The following is a 15,957-nucleotide window of genomic DNA, read 5'->3' on the forward strand; positions in this document are numbered from 1 at the left end:
CTTTCATCTCTGATTTTATTGATTTGGAGGTGCTCTTTCTCTCTTTTGGTTAACTAGGTTAGCGGTCTGTCAATCTTGTTTATCTTTTCAAAGAACCAGATCTTGGATTTGTTGATACTTTATATCACTTTCTTTGTTTCAATTTCATTAATTTCTGCCCTGATTTTTGTTACTTCTTGTCTACTTGGTTTGGGTTTCGTTTGCTGTTGCTTTTCAAGTGTCTTGAGTTGCAACGTTACATCATTTATTTGTATTCTTTCCGATTTTTTGATGTAGGCACTTATAGCTATAAACTTCCCTCTAAGGACAGCTTTCAGCGTGTCCCTGCTTGTGTTGTATTGTCCTTTTCATTTAGTTCCAGGAATACTTTTCTTTCTTTCTTAATTTCTCTTTTGACCCATTCATAATTCAGGAGTGTGTTATTTTGTCTCCAAGTGTTCATGTGGTGATTAGGGCTTCTTCCAGTGTTGATTGTAAGCTTTATTGCATTGCGGTCTGATAGAATGCACAGAATGATTTCAATCTTTTTGTATTTGTTGAGGTTTTTTTTGTGCTCCAGTATATGGTTGATTATGGAGAAGGTTCCGTGGGGTGCTGAGTAGAAAGTATGTCCTTTGGTGCTTGGGTGGAATACTCGGTAGATGTCTGTTAAGTCCGTTTGATGTATGGTATTATTTAATTCAGTTGTCTCTCTGTTAATTCTCTGCCCTGTTGACCTATCTAATGGAGAGTGGGGTATTGAAGTCCCCTACTATTAATGAGTTGGGATTAATCTGTGTCTTAAAGTCCCGTAGTATTGTTTTTATAAAGTTGGGTGCACCAGAGTTTGGTGAATATATGTTCATGGTTTTAATATCTTCTTGATTTATTGTTCCTTTGATCAGAACGAAGTGGCCCTCTTTATCTCTTCTGATTAGTTTTAGTTTAAAGTCTCTTTTGTCGGATATTAGAATTGCTATGCCTGCTTTTTTTCTTAGTACCTAGCTTGGACCACATAAAATCGCCTTTATTCACTATTTTAACATCAAAAGGAATTTTATATGATTAATATTTCACTGACAGATACTAGAAAGAATTTTAAAGACTTCCTACCTTGATTTAATGTTTTTGAAGGGCATCTAACAACAACAGAGAATTATCCTGCTACATCTTAAGAATGGCCCTGATGAGATGCCCTGGTCTAAAAATAAAGCTACCAACCATGCTGACAATCTTTAAAATAATGTTTAACTCTGACAAATAACTTTGATTTTTAAAAAACTAGAAAGCAAGTTTACATTTCCAGTTTTTAAATTCTTCAGACTTCCAAAACACTGTGAGATCCTCTGGATCATGGCCTGTCTTGCCCAACGAGGGGCTTCATATGCATGTATAGGTATCTCAGACTGACAGCCAACAATGATTTTCTATGCATCTCAAAAATCTCGTGGACATTATGGCAAGTCTAGAAATTTGCACACTTGCAAAGGTCTGACCTCAGGAACATTGTCCCAGGAAAAGGTCCCATGGAATGCCTATTTGACATTTTATCAGGGGATCTGATATATCCAGAGCATGGATCAGGATGGGATTTGTTTCAAAAACCAAGGATGAGCAATTTCTTTGACACAAGGTCTCACACTGAAGGGAAAAGCTTAAAGCCATGTCATTTCAAAGAGGAAATTGAATTTTAAAATATGGTGACTATAGCCATGCATAAAAGAGCAAATGCTTCACTTTTTGAGTGTTATATATTAATGCTATTCTGAATTAGTATAGTATAGTACTGAATATATTAAATAAATAATGATTCAAGAAGTTCAAGATATGTCAGATTTTAAATATAGAAATCATAATACAAGTGACATCATAATTGAACTCAAGAATGAAGTAAAATCAAGATTCTCCAAATAACACATAACATTCTAATTCAAACACTTTCTGAAAAAAAAACACTATTAAAATGAGGAATTTTAATATTATAGTGATCTTAGCTACTTCTTTAAATTTTACCTTAAATACTAATATTTAGAATTTTTCACAGTTTTGAGCAATAAATTTGCTAGTAGCTTATAATTAAATATTATTTAGAATGATCAACTCATTTTACATTTTACTTATAAACAGAAGAACATAGAATTTATAAAAGTGATAGAAGAAATAATTACTATAATGTGATTTAAGTTTTACCACAGATAATTAAAAATGAAAATATACTTTGTAAACTAAAGTATATTGTATATGTTTTTGAAAGCTATTGAAATAAGAATTCATAGAAACTTGATGAGATAGCAAGACATTCTAGTTTCTAGATTTTTTTAATAGAATTTTTCTGCATTCCATACAATGCATCTTGATCATATTTAGACCATCTCCCTTATATGCATCCCTCCCTTAACCCCCTGCCAGATTTCATGCATGCTGTCATATATATTAAGTCCCGAGTCAAGTTTGTTGTCCCAAAATACCCTATGGTGTGAGTCCATCAACTGGAGCTTGGTCAGCCTACCTAGTGTCACTTCCATAAAGATGACCAACTCTCCCTCACCCAGTAGTGATCAGATATCAATAGTTCCTCAGCTAAAGTTGTGGTTTCTAACCCACTTCAATGGGTAAGTTTCCCCACTTGTATACCAGGGTTTTGTCTGATTTGAGTTTGCATGGGTTTTGTGTATGCTGTCACCATGCTGTGAGCTCATATGAGCAAGTTCCCAGCCACCTGGAAAAGAATACTTCCTTGTGGTCATCAACCGCCCTCGGTGGGTCTTACAGTTTTTCCACCCCCTATTCCGTAATAGTCCCTGAGCCCTAAGTGGCAGAGGTTTGATATAGGAGTCCTATTCTGGTACACACACTCTGCAGTCTCTTATTCTCTATACTTTGGCCAGTTGTGGCCTCTGTGTTATTCACCTTCTATTGCATGAGGAAGTTTTGCTCATGAGAGTTTATAGATGTATTAATATTCTCTCTGCCACCTGTTCAGCTATGTTCCCTGAACTTCTAGATGTTTGCTTAGTTTATTTTTATTTGTATGTGTATGTACATATATGCATGCACAGGTACAGGTACAGGGGTGTGTGTGGGGTGTGTGTGTGTGTGTGTGTGTGTGTGTGTGTGTGTGTATGTGTATGTATTTTCCTGTGGAGAATGAAAGAAAATGTCAGATCCCTTATAACTGAAGTTATGGTGGTTGTGAGCTGCCAGATGTATGTGCTGAGTACTAACCTCTAGTCCTCAGCAAAAGCAGCAAGCTACTAACCACTGAACCATCTTTCCAGTTCCCTTTCTTTCTTTCTTTCTTTCTTTCTTTCTTTCTTTCTTTCTTTCTTTCTGTTTCTTTAAAAAAATTATTTTGAGTTGAGAGAATGAGGAGGAAGGAAAGAAAATGGCATCCACAGATTATAGTACCTATAGCCTAGCTACAGTCCAGCGGGGCTACAGTGCTTACATTACCCAGCCAACTCAAGGATATGCACAAACTACCCAGGCATATGGGCAACAACGCTATGCAACCTATGGACAGCCTACTGATGTCAGCTATATCCAGGCTCAGACCACTGCCACCTATGGGCAGACTGCATATGCAACTTCTTATGGACAGGCTCCCACTGAGTATACTACTCCAACTGCCCTTCAGGAATACAGTCAACCTGTCCAGCGGTATGGCACTGGTGCTTATGATACCATCACTGCAACAGTCACCACCACCCAGACCTCCTATGCATCACAGTCTGCTTATGGCACTCAGCCTGCTTATTCAGCCTATGGACAGCAGCCAACAACCACAGTACCTCTAAGACCACAGGATGGTAACAAGCCTGCTGAGTCTAGTTAACTTCAGTCTAGCTCAGGGGGTTATAACCAGCCCAACCTAGGATATGGACAAACTAACTACAGTTATCCCCAGGTCCCTGGGAGCTTCTCCATGCAGCCAATCACCAAACTTCTGTCCTATCCTCCTACCAGTTATTCCTCTTCACAACCAACTAGTTATGATCCAAACAGTTACTCTCAGCAAAACACCTGTGGACAGCCAAGCAGCTATGGGCAGTAGTAGAGTAGCTATGGTCAACAAAGCAACTATGGGCAGCAGCCTCCCACTAGTTACCCACCTCAGACTGGGTCCTACAGCTAGGCTCCAAGTCAATATAGCCAACAGAGCAGCAGCTACAGGCAGCAGAGTTGATTCTGAAAGGATCACCCCAGTAGCATGGGTATATGTGGGCTGGAGTCTGGAGGATTTCCCAAACTAGGAGAGAATGGGATGATGAGTGGCCCTGATAACCTGGGCAGGGGAAAAGGAAGATTTGATTGTGGAGGCATGAGCAGAAGTGGGCAGTGAGGAGGCCGTGGTGGAATGGGCAGAGCTGGAGAGCGAGGTGGCTTCAATAAGCCTGGTGGACCCATGGGTGAAAGACCAGTTCTTCATCTAGGCTTTCCTATATCTGATGAAGATTCTGACAACAGTACAATTTATGGCCAAGGATTAATTGACAATGTGACTCTCGATGATTTGGGAGACTTCTCTTTTTTTGTCATCAAGTCCCTTTTTTTATTTTAGTGTTAAGGATATTAATCCCTGGAGGGATGGAAAGACATTTTACAAAGCCAAATAAGGCAAGTACAAATGTGTAATCTCCGTCAGCACCCTCACCAGCTGATTGCCCATCACTGAGAGCAGCAGCTTTAAGCAGTGTGGGGTTGTTAGAATGAACAAGAGAACTAGGCAATCCATGATCCACATCTACCTGGATAAGGGAACAGGAAAGCCCAAAGGTGATACCAAAGTGTCCTATGAAGATCCACCAACTGCCAAGGCTGCTGTGGAGTGGTCTGATGGGAAATAGTTTCAAGGAAACAAGCTTAAAGTCTCTCTTGCCCAAAAGAAGCCTTCAATGAACATCATGAGGGGTGGTATGGCACACCATGAGGGCCGAAGAATGATGCCACCACTCCGTAGAGGTCCTGGTGGCCCAGGAGGTCCTGGGGGACCCGTTGGTCATATGGGTCACTGTGGAGGAGACAGAGGAGGCTTCCCCCCAAGACAGTCTCGTAAGTTCTCGAGGAAACTCCTCTGGAGGAGGAAATCCAGCACCGTGCTAGAGACTGGCAGTGTCCCAATCCAGGTTCTGGAAACCAGAACTTCGCCTGGATAACAGAAGACAACCAGTGTAAGGCCCTTAAACCCGAGGGCTTCCTCCTGCCACCCTTCCCACCTCTGAGTGGTGATGGCGGCGGAGGTGGCCCTGGTGACGTGCGGGGAGAAAGAGGTGAACTTATGGACAGCAGCTGTCCCTGTGGAATGTTCACAGGTGGCGTGGTGGAGACTGAGATGACTTTCGAGGTGGCCGTGGAATGGACCAAGGTGGCTTTAGCAGAGGAAGACAAGGTGGCCCAGGGGGTCCTCCTGGACCTTTGATGGAGCAGATGGGAGGAAGAAGAGGCGGACGTGGAGAACCTGGAAAAATGGATAAAGGCAAGCATCGTCAGGATGCAGAGACCATCACTTCTAGACACAAAGACCCTGAATGCCTGCATTGACTACCAGATTTCTTTTTTAAAGCAGAAAATCTTAAATTTATAATTCCATATTTATAATGTTGGCCACAGCATTATGATTATTCTTTGTGTGCACTTTAGAATTTTTCACCATTTATGAAGCAACATTAAAAAAAGTTAAATGGTAGTGTGCTGAGGTTTTTTTCTTCTTCTTCTTTTAAAGATGGTTGTTTAAGACTTAACAATGGGAACCCTTTGTGAGCATGCTCAGGATCATTGTGGAGAATCAAGAGGGCCTGTACTTGTAACAATCTTCATGGTTGTGATTTTTTTTAAAACAAAATTCCAAATGTTTATTTAAAAAGTTTTTACATATCCCCCCCTCGAATAGCAAACCATATTGGGTTTTTTTGGTTGTTTGGTTGTTTGGCTTTTTTTTACTTTGAGTGTTTTTATATATTTTATTTCTAGTAGAAACTTCTTCCCTGATATTCTGAATTATCTCTTTTACAATCCTTATATGAAATATTGAAATATATGAGAATCCAAGATGTGATAGTAAAGTCTAATATCTCAACAGTACTAATATGTATGAGATGGGAATAAGACAGGAGGGTAAAGAGAAGCGGGGGCAGAGTAATTCACTTTAGTCTGATGACAAGTTTGACAAATGTTAAGGGATCAGCACACTTAAAGACAGAAGGCAGTTTTCAGATTCCTTAAGAGATATGCCATGTCTGCTTTTCTGCCGTTGGTGCGTCCTTTATAAACCATAATCCTTACTGTGTCCATCAGTCAAATTTAGAAATGGCAGTAGCAGAAATTTCGATGTAGTTTTATAAGAGTTATTTGTATGAGTTCCACAAAAAAGCATTTTAAGAAATGTGAAAAAAGGTAGAATCTCTAAACTCCATGAAATTGATAGTGCAAACAACTGGTATCCATATGCCCATGGAAAACAAGAAGTATTAAGGGAATTCGGTTGATGTTATGGATAGTGAGCATGTAAAAGACAATGCAGAACATGAAGAAGCAACATGAGTGGTAACAGGATGCCACCTTTATACAGGCTATATTTGTATTAAATGTTAAATAGAGCATTTTGGCATAATTGTGGAAGTGAAGTATGGTCTAATGATTGCTTATCAATTTTATTTTCCAGCCTGTTTTTCAGGAGCTTTGAAGTGACTAGTTACATTTATATCTGGGAGAACTATAGACTTTTGGAATTGCCTTGGGATTGTCCATGGACTTGGTATTTAACCTTCTTGGGAGTTGACTTTGGCTACTACTGGTTCCATCGCATGGCCCATGGTAAGTTGCAAATTATACATTTTGTAAATGAATCCTGAAACATGTTTGATATATAAGAGGCATTTGGCAAAAACTGAATAATCAAATCAATACAAATGTTTATTCTGTGTCAAAATTGCTAATGAACGTTTACTTTGAAATTTCAGTAGAGACAATCTGAAGCCACTTTAAAAAAAAAATGAAATCGTTGCAGGTTTGTTTTCCTCATGATTCTAATCTTAAGACATTTAGAAAGCAATAGCTACAACATTGCTTTTTAACGGGTTGCCATCCAGTGTCCTTGTGATGGCTTTGTAGAAACTGCAGGTAATTATACACAATATCAGACTTCACGTCCCAATCATCAGGGGTCATTCTGAAGTTCTCTGAAACAGCATGGAATTCTAGGGAACATCTGCCATCACAGTCAGCTTGATTCGATTTCTTGGCACTGCTTCCACACTACAAATGAAAATGCAATCAGCTAGGCACTGACCATAATGTACCTCAGTGTAACTATAGCTTCGTAAAATTTCTCATTTCATACAAAACCTTCCTTCTGTGCTGGGTCACTGAATTTGCTTTGGGATTCTTAGTTGCACCTTCCAAAGAAATGTTTTGTTATGCAAAAGGAATGGAAAATGTTGCAAAAGGGTCAGGTCTGAACTTCTATAGGGCTGAGTGAGACTTGAGGAACATTATGGATGTAAGGTGAGCAAGTGGTCTCAGAGGAGGGACCCGACACACCAAAGTTCTGAAGGAAATGCAGGAAAGCACTCATTTTTCGAGAAACAAAGAGCAGCGCTGAGGATTTCAGAATGTGGTTGTGTTGAGTGGGTGGGGAGGAAGGAAGGAAAAGGAAGAACCTGGAATAAGAAAAAATTAGATGGAAAACAGAAGAGACCTGAGATCAGGGTGAATAAGTGTTTTATGTGTTTAAGACAAGGACCAAACATTCTTTCCAAGTATAGATGGGGTATGTAGGAGGAACCAGACCCGGTACCTGCTGAAGACTGCTAACCTTGAGCAAACTACATTTTCTATTAAGTATTTTAGACACATGCACTTAATAAAAGAATGAGTGTTAAGTCTTTGGAACAATCTGAAGTAAAAAAGTTAGTTATTTTGTATGAGCTGTCCATTGTCTTTGAAAATTCTATGTCAACTTTTGATCGCTCCTTTCATGTAAATGTAGGAAGATACTCCCAAATCAGACATGATTGTGGATAAAAAGCCTGTAGGCTATTGCTTTTTTAATGTAAAGAATTAATTTTCTCCATAAAACAAGTCCATTGGTGGTTTTTTTTTTCTCATGGCCTGTGCATCTAATAGGTATTGTAGAAAGACCCTGAACCATTTAAGCTCAGGAAACTTCTGATACCACACTGTGCTATACAGATGTTCTTATTTGAGAAATCTAAAATTTTGCTTAGTTTTTGAAAGAACACTGTAGCAGGAAACAAATACTCAAAAAATAATTTGAAATATAAAATTTAAAGGTGCATTGATTATAAATACTCTTAGTTAAACCGATAAAGTAAAATGACAGTAAAATGTGGATCAATGCTAATGAAAGTATGCTTCCTATTAGAAAAACTGAACTGAATCCAGTGGAAGAAACAGGCATTAAAAAAGGGATAACCTTCTGGAAAAACACTTAAAGCCCTCAGGCTATGGACCCAAATCTAAGTTCAAAGACTTTAGACTTGTAATGGAATGCTAGTAAGGAAAAAAAAAATGTATTTAAATATGTCAGCCTTCAAATGAGAGTTGATTTTAAAATTTTAACATATAAACAATAATGAAAACTATTAAGATAAGTTCCTAGGTATTTAGATATATACAGAGACAGAAAATCTTATAATATCAAATTTCTCAGCTTCAAAGATTACTAAGTCCAAACTGAATATTTGGTCAGTTTCACTCAACTAAAAGAGTTTCAACAATTTCAAAAGTCCAAAAGCAATCTTAAAATGTAATAAGGAAAAAAACGTTGAGCTAACTGTGTAACTTTTCTTTCAATCTTTTCAGTAGAACGAATTGACAAAAGCATATCCCACACTATACAAACGAGCATGTTGCGTGTTATGTTTTGAAGAAAACATATAAAATTTTGTTTTCTTTTTGATTTATTAAAATATTGCATTTATTACTTTTATCTTGTATGTATAAGTGTATTGCCTGCATGTGTGTATGTACACACTGGAGTTACAGACTGTTGTTAGCCATCATATGGATGCTGTGAACTGAATCTGGATCCTTTACAAGAGCAACCAGTGCTCTTAATTGCTAAGCCATCTCTCCATCCTCCCAGTTTTTTTTCATACATGTTTAAATTCTTTCTTAAGTAACCCCAATCGTTGCTGGTGTTTTCTATTGTTCTTGCTTATACGATTGTCATTTGCATGTCTTGGTAGCAATTTCTCCCATTTATGTGATAGCTTTGCATTAGTCGAAAGATTATTCTCAAAATATTGAATTCCATCTTTATCCCTGTGTATAAGAAACAGATATTTGCAGCTATATATAATTCTTTATATTTCTTTTTCTTATAGAATAACAAAAAAAATCATTAATTATTAAGACCTGATGTAAAATAATGGTAGTAAAATCACGGATTTCTTTCATGACTTTAGAAAATGGGTTTTCCCACTTTCATTGATATGATCCAAAAATGCCTTCACAGAATATCAGGAGGGTGTTTCTATGGTAATTTTAAATCCTATCAAGTTAACAGTTTAAGATTACGTATCACAAATTTAGTCCTTGTCAACTTGACACCCAAAGAAATTAAAATCACGTTTCTTTCATGACTTTAGAAAATGGGTTTTCCCACTTTCATTGATATGATCCAAAAATGCCTTCACAGAATATCAGGAGGGTGTTTCTATGGTAATTTTAAATCCTATCAAGTTAACAGTTTAAGATTACGTATCACAAATTTAGTCCTTGTCAACTTGACACCCAAAGAAATCACTTTTAAGACATAAAATTCTGCTCTTTTCTTTCATGACTTTAGAAAATGGGTTTTCCCACTTTCATTGATATGATCCAAAAATGCCTTCACAGAATATCAGGAGGGTGTTTCTATGGTAATTTTAAATCCTATCAAGTTAACAGTTTAAGATTACGTATCACAAATTTAGTCCTTGTCAACTTGACACCCAAAGAAATCACTTTTAAGACATAAAATTCTGCTCTTTTTAAGAAATTGTTATTGAGCTTTTGTACATTTCTTACAACAGTTCTTAATCAAATTTAGACCCCTTCCCACAATCCCCCAAACATCCCTCCCCTGCCAGACCTCATGCATTCCACTATACACATTAAGTCCTATCTAGTCAAGCATTTGTATCCAGATGTCCTTCAGTGCAAGTTCATCCACTGGAGAATAGTCAGCCTATCTAGAGATGGTAAGTAAGGTCTACTCTCTTTCACTCATTAGTGAGCCACTCTTATTTTTTAAGTAATTTAAAAAGTTTTATTTGGGCACATTTGAAGTTGGACTGTGAACAGTTTACTGGTATGTGCATAGTGCCAGCAAAGGCCAGAAGACAGCAACAGAGCTAAAGCCATCATGTGGGTGCTGGAAGTTGAACGAAGGTCCTCTGGAAGAACTGCAAGTGTTCTTATCCCCCAAGCCACGACTACAGCCCCTAAAATTCCACTCTTTCCCACAATAATCTCATGGACTTTTCACAGTCCAACTTCAAATGTGCCAATAGTGTTTCACTGTTCCAACACTACTCAAAAGTACAATTGCAGTCTCTTCTAAGATTCAGGCAATCTCATAACTGTGAGCCACATCTGTGCCCACCATAGCCTCCTTCTTACAGATTTCATGCATTCTGTCATATATGCTAAGGCCTATCCAGTCAAGCGTTTGTACCCAGATGTCCCTCCATGCAAGTTTATCCACTAGTCAGCCTGTCTAGAGTCTCTCCCTTAAAGAAGATCTACTCTCCCTCACCCTTCAGTAGTCAGTTGTCAATAGTTTATTGCTTAGGGTTGAAGCCTGCTTCTCATTTCCCTCATTCTATGGCGGAGTCAGCATGGGTCTTGTGCATGCTGTCACCATTGTTGCAAGTTCTTGTGAACAAATTACCAGTGACCTGAAAGCCTGTTTCCTTAGATTCATGTACCAAGCCTTGGCTCTTACAATCTTTCTGCCCGCTCTTCCACAGTGGTCCCCCTGAGCTGTGCTTGGGTGAGGTTCAATATAGGAGTCCTATCCAAAGAGACATAGTCTTCAGTCTTTCGTTATCTAAAACTTGGCCAGTTGTGACCTTCTGTGTGCATCCCACTTTGTTGTCTGAGAAAGCTTCACTAGTCAGAGTAGAGAGATGTATTAGTATTTTCTCAATCCCCTGTTCTACTGTGTTCCATGATCATTAGGTGAAGAGGTTCCACTGTAGGTGTGTAACTTAGGGCTGGGCATCTCTCAGACATATATTCTGTGTGTGTGACCACTTGTGTAACTCTGTAATATCCTCCATCTATTGCAAAAAGAAGATTCTTTGATGAGTGGTGTATGGTATGCTTGTCTGTATTCTTGGAGTATAAAGATCCATACTGAGCATACAGTAAGAAATTTCATTTGTCTATAGATATGGTAGAGATAGGATTTTTTCTAGGATCTATGACCCATCCAGCCATGTGTATCTAACTATATTTACAGTGACACCCGTGAGTTACCTCCCGTTGAGAGGGATTTAAGTTCAATTAAACAGCTGTTGATTATCCCTTAGATAAAATTGCCACTACTGAACCAATAGAGACAGATTGCTGTGCCAGCCATTGTGATTATTAGGCTTTGGAGCTGGTTTGGACCACTGATTGATTTCTCCCTTAGCAGCTGCTACTTTATCTAGACCTATGAGAACTAGTCTTCAGGTAGAAGCTTCCAGGTTAGTTCCAGTTCCATTGTTCTAAGTATTGTGTCTGAAGTATGTCCTGTCCTGTCATCAGCAATAGGGCCTTACTTTCAAGTTCTGGGAGATAATCAAGGGTTGTGACAATAGCCTGTGTTATTTTGGGAATAACTACCCTGACCAACAACTAGAAGGGAGATTTCTCCAGTCAGACACTGTGTTCCTTGTTATATAATCTTCAGATGTACTTATGCACTCATGTTCAGATATTGTATGTTTATTTTTCCTGGGGTATTTGTTTCTGACTCCTATTCATATTCTTATTGATAAGCATCTCTTTGTATGTTATATATGATCATAAATCAAGATTTACTCAAGTAAGCATTTTACTGTTCCATTCTGAGATATTGATTACACATTTAGGCTGTGAAAAAAAAGTTCAGTTCTAGAATAGGGGACTTCATCTGTGAAATGGTTATATTTTATGTTTATATAATTTAATGTTTCTTAAATTTCATATTGTACATTCTTTACTGAGTTGTTTGTTTGGTACGTGGTCTCACTGCATTGTACAAAGTGGCCCCAAACTTGTGATAATCTGACTCAGTGTTCCATGTGTTGGAATTACAGGTGTGTATCACCATATCACCATGTTCAGCTTCTTTTCTGAATTTTAAAACAAGCCAAATTTAGATCATCCTCATATCTACTTTTCTTAAACAAGTTTATGTACTAATTAGAAATTATTTTGGCTTGTGATTGTGACAGAACTGTGGTCTACACTGAATGGATATGGAATCAATTAAAATACGAGTCACCTGGACAGCCCTATGAGGGACTTTCTAGATCAGATTTTTTGAAGCAGGAAGATTCCTGTCCCCCCGCCCAAATGGGGATGACAGCTTCCAGTGGTAACCCAGATAGAAGGACTTGGAAGAAGGGAACCTGGGTTTTTGCCTGCTTGTCTTCACACTTCCTGTTCACTTAGCCTATTGCTGTTGCACTCCTTCATTGGTGCTACGGCCAGTTTCTTCAGCCTTCCAATGTAGACTGAAGGCCAGAAACTCTCCCAGAATCTTTGAGTACTTCAGCACTACACTGGAACTTCTGAGCTGCGCATTCTCATTGCCAGAGCAACTACTGGATTCTCAGCTTCTGCAGTGTGAGACAGCCATTCTGTCAGTTCTTTGTCTTTAAGAGAAGTGATTGATATAGTTAAATTCTCATTCACTTGATTTTTTTGTGTTTTTTCAAGGATGCATGCATATACCTAAGTCCATTTAATTGTAGGCATAGAGTATGAGCCATCTTTATTTTATAAGCTGTGTTATAGTCATATTCTGATGGCATCACTTGGCATGACAGCCATTCTCTATTCACCTGAGTTACTGTTATTCTCTCTGCTTCCTTCTCCCATGATACCTTGCCTTCTCCCATGACACCTTGTCTTCTCCCATGATGCCTTGTCTTCTCCCATGATACCTTGCCTTATCTCAGCCTTGAAACATTCACCTTCAGAATCTGTGACAAAAGCTGTGGAATTCCTGTCAATCAGGTTCAAGGTTCTCATTACTGTTTCTCATTAAATGACAGGTGTCAAGGTTAACCATTTTCCTTTGACTTCATTTCAATGACAAGTCTCTCCCTAATCATCTGGCTGTAGAATCACTTCGACTATAACTGTACTGAAACATCACCATTATTTCCTGTCAAAGAACTATATTTAGGGAGTTTTTCTTTTAGAAATTACTTATTCTCACCTTGGGCAGCTGCAGTCACTCTTAAATTCACACCCTAAATTTCTTTTGTTGTTTGTGAATAATGTATAAAAAATAAATTTGAAACACAGGTTTTGGTTGTTGTTCCATCAAAGTGTTGGAAATCTAAATGCATTGTATTATTAAATAAGAAATGATAAAAGTGTCAGGAGTTTCCATCAGCATATTTTTGAATAATAATATTGAACTGGAGCAATAGTGCCAAGAACAGCTGGGAATTCCAGGATGGCCATAGTAATATTCTCAAGGGATTAGATATTTAAATGAGTTATTAAAATAAAACTGGTAGGCAGACATCAAGATTACAAGTCATTTTCACTTAAGATTTGGCTTTTAGAACCAGATTTTGCCTTGGTCTACTTCCTCTTAGACCAGCATAGCTGACCTTACAGAGCAGAAATAGTTTTGAAATATAAGTGAAAAGATAAGGCATGTATGTATGTCTTGAAACCATTTACTACACAGGTGACCTTGGGATTAACCTCTATGAGGCAGAGGTCATTGATTTTATTCATCAACCATTTTTATGACGGTTTGTATGAAAAATTCTTTGAAAGGCAAGCACCAAATAAACATGAATAAATGATTGATAAGTCAATCAGTGAAGCAGGATGGGATGTTTATGAAGGTTTATGGTAAACTTAATGGACACAACAGAGGAAAGTTAAAGTTTTTCAACCTAAAGGATATTTTCTTCAGTACTGGGAAATGATCATTGGACCCATAGATATGCTAGACAAGTACTCTACCACTGAGGTACATCACAGTTTCTATTATCACTTCTTTTAAAGATTTTTGAGGCAGCATTTCGCTAAATTGCCCAGGATGGCCTTGTACTTACTCTGCTCCAGGTGGGCCTTGGATTTACAATTCTCCTACTTCACCTTCTTAGTAGCTGGGATTAGAAACCTATATCATCAGGCCTGGATACATAGGATGGTTTTGGAACAATATTCAATTAAAAATGTATGGAGAAAACAATATCAAGATTTTATTCCATATAATTTTGTTTAAAATATTGGAAACGTTTCTCAATATGTACATACTTTGCATTAGTGCAAAATATTTTAAAACAGACCACAAAACACCAGCTCAAGTGGAATTTTAAACTCTTTCATTATTAAACAACCATAATCATGATTCAAGTTAATATCATCAACATTAAAATACCACAATTAGAAGGACTATGTGAAACAGTAGGAGAATACACAAGAGTAATTGTCAACTAATTGTTCAAGATTTTCTGTTACCGACTTTATTAATACACCCTATTTTCATGCATTATTTTTCCCACACTTATTTAATTTGATTATATCATTCTCTTATACTAGCTCTACAAAAACCACCTGAGATAACTGTCTTAATGACAGATATACTCAGTGACTGTTCTATGTAGGCGTCAACACTTACAATGATAGAGGATGTGTCAGTATGTCTATGTTGTGAGTTCTGAAACTGGGAAAATCAGCTATGTCCTTATTTTCCCTAATTATTTGGTTTTGCTTATGTTTTTGTTTTGAGTCAAGATCTCATTTAACTCAGGGTAGACTTGAAAGCTCTAGGTAAACAAGGATAATCTTGAATTCCTAATTCTTTTGTCTCCACTTCATCAGTGATTTACAGGTAGTTTATCATTGCCCTTGATTCTTAATGTCAAAATTCAAAGTTTCTGAATGTGCTGAAATGGTGTATAAAAATGCAAATGTTTAAAAGGTATATGTTTTGGGGGCTGGAGAGTTGGTTCAGCAGTTAAGAGCTCTTGCAAAGGACATGGGTTCAATTCCCAGTACCCACGTGGTGGCTAACAACTGTCCAGAACTCCAGTTCTAGGGGAATCCAGCATACTCTTCTGACCTCCAGCAGGCATTGCACAACATGACTTATATACCTGCAGTTCATATATTCATATACATAAAATAAAAACAATAAAATATTAAAAGTTTATTTTAAAAAGTCCATGCTTTAAATGATGATGCTAATACTACTATTCACTAAATAAAAAGTCAAGTACATTTATAAATCAGTGGAGACACTACAAATGCAATGTTTGCCATTAACATTGACTAGATGTTTACTGTGTCCCTAGATAACTTAGGGGCTTTACATTAATAATCCCATGTATTATATTATTTAATTTCCAGAGAAAACCTGTAAAGTAGGCACTTTACCATTCATTAGAGATTAATGAATTTCTATGTGTGCCTCCCGTATCCTGGGAGTCTTCTAATTGTTGAAAATACATAGTGACCAAATGAAAGCTAATACTTTTATGGGCACTACACAGCAATCAGGGAAGGAACTGAAGAAATGCTCCATATGTTATGCTATAGAAAAGCAGGCAGTGTAGGTGCTGTGAACTAAGGACTGATAGACCAAATGGTCTTGTAAGGCCTCTTGTGCTCGGTGGCTGTACTAGAGCTTGAAATGTGGTGAAGAAGGCAGCATGAGAAAACATGAGGAAAGAATTTCTAAACAAATCTCTACTGGTAGAAAGTACCTAAAAGAAGGGTATGCTTGGTACACTTGATAAAGGCCGA

The 15,957-nt window shown here is 37.8% G+C and overlaps 1 protein-coding gene and 1 pseudogene across 2 annotated transcripts in view; both read left to right on the forward strand.

The window, feature by feature from the left end:
* Positions 1-15,957, forward strand: part of Agmo (alkylglycerol monooxygenase) — a 305,041-nt gene that overhangs the window by 10,978 nt on the left and 278,106 nt on the right. For both annotated transcript variants that reach the window (XM_029559290.1, XM_029559289.1), the window contains exon 3: positions 6,641-6,792. In XM_029559290.1, the coding sequence (XP_029415150.1) occupies positions 6,641-6,792 (152 nt within the window). The remainder of the gene's footprint in view (positions 1-6,640; positions 6,793-15,957) is intronic.
* Positions 3,365-5,520, forward strand: LOC103726801 (annotated as a pseudogene).

The sequence above is a fragment of the Nannospalax galili genome, unplaced genomic scaffold (genome assembly GCF_000622305.1).
Source record: "Nannospalax galili isolate Female #2095 unplaced genomic scaffold, S.galili_v1.0 scaffold249, whole genome shotgun sequence".
NCBI lineage: Eukaryota > Metazoa > Chordata > Mammalia > Rodentia > Spalacidae > Nannospalax > Nannospalax galili.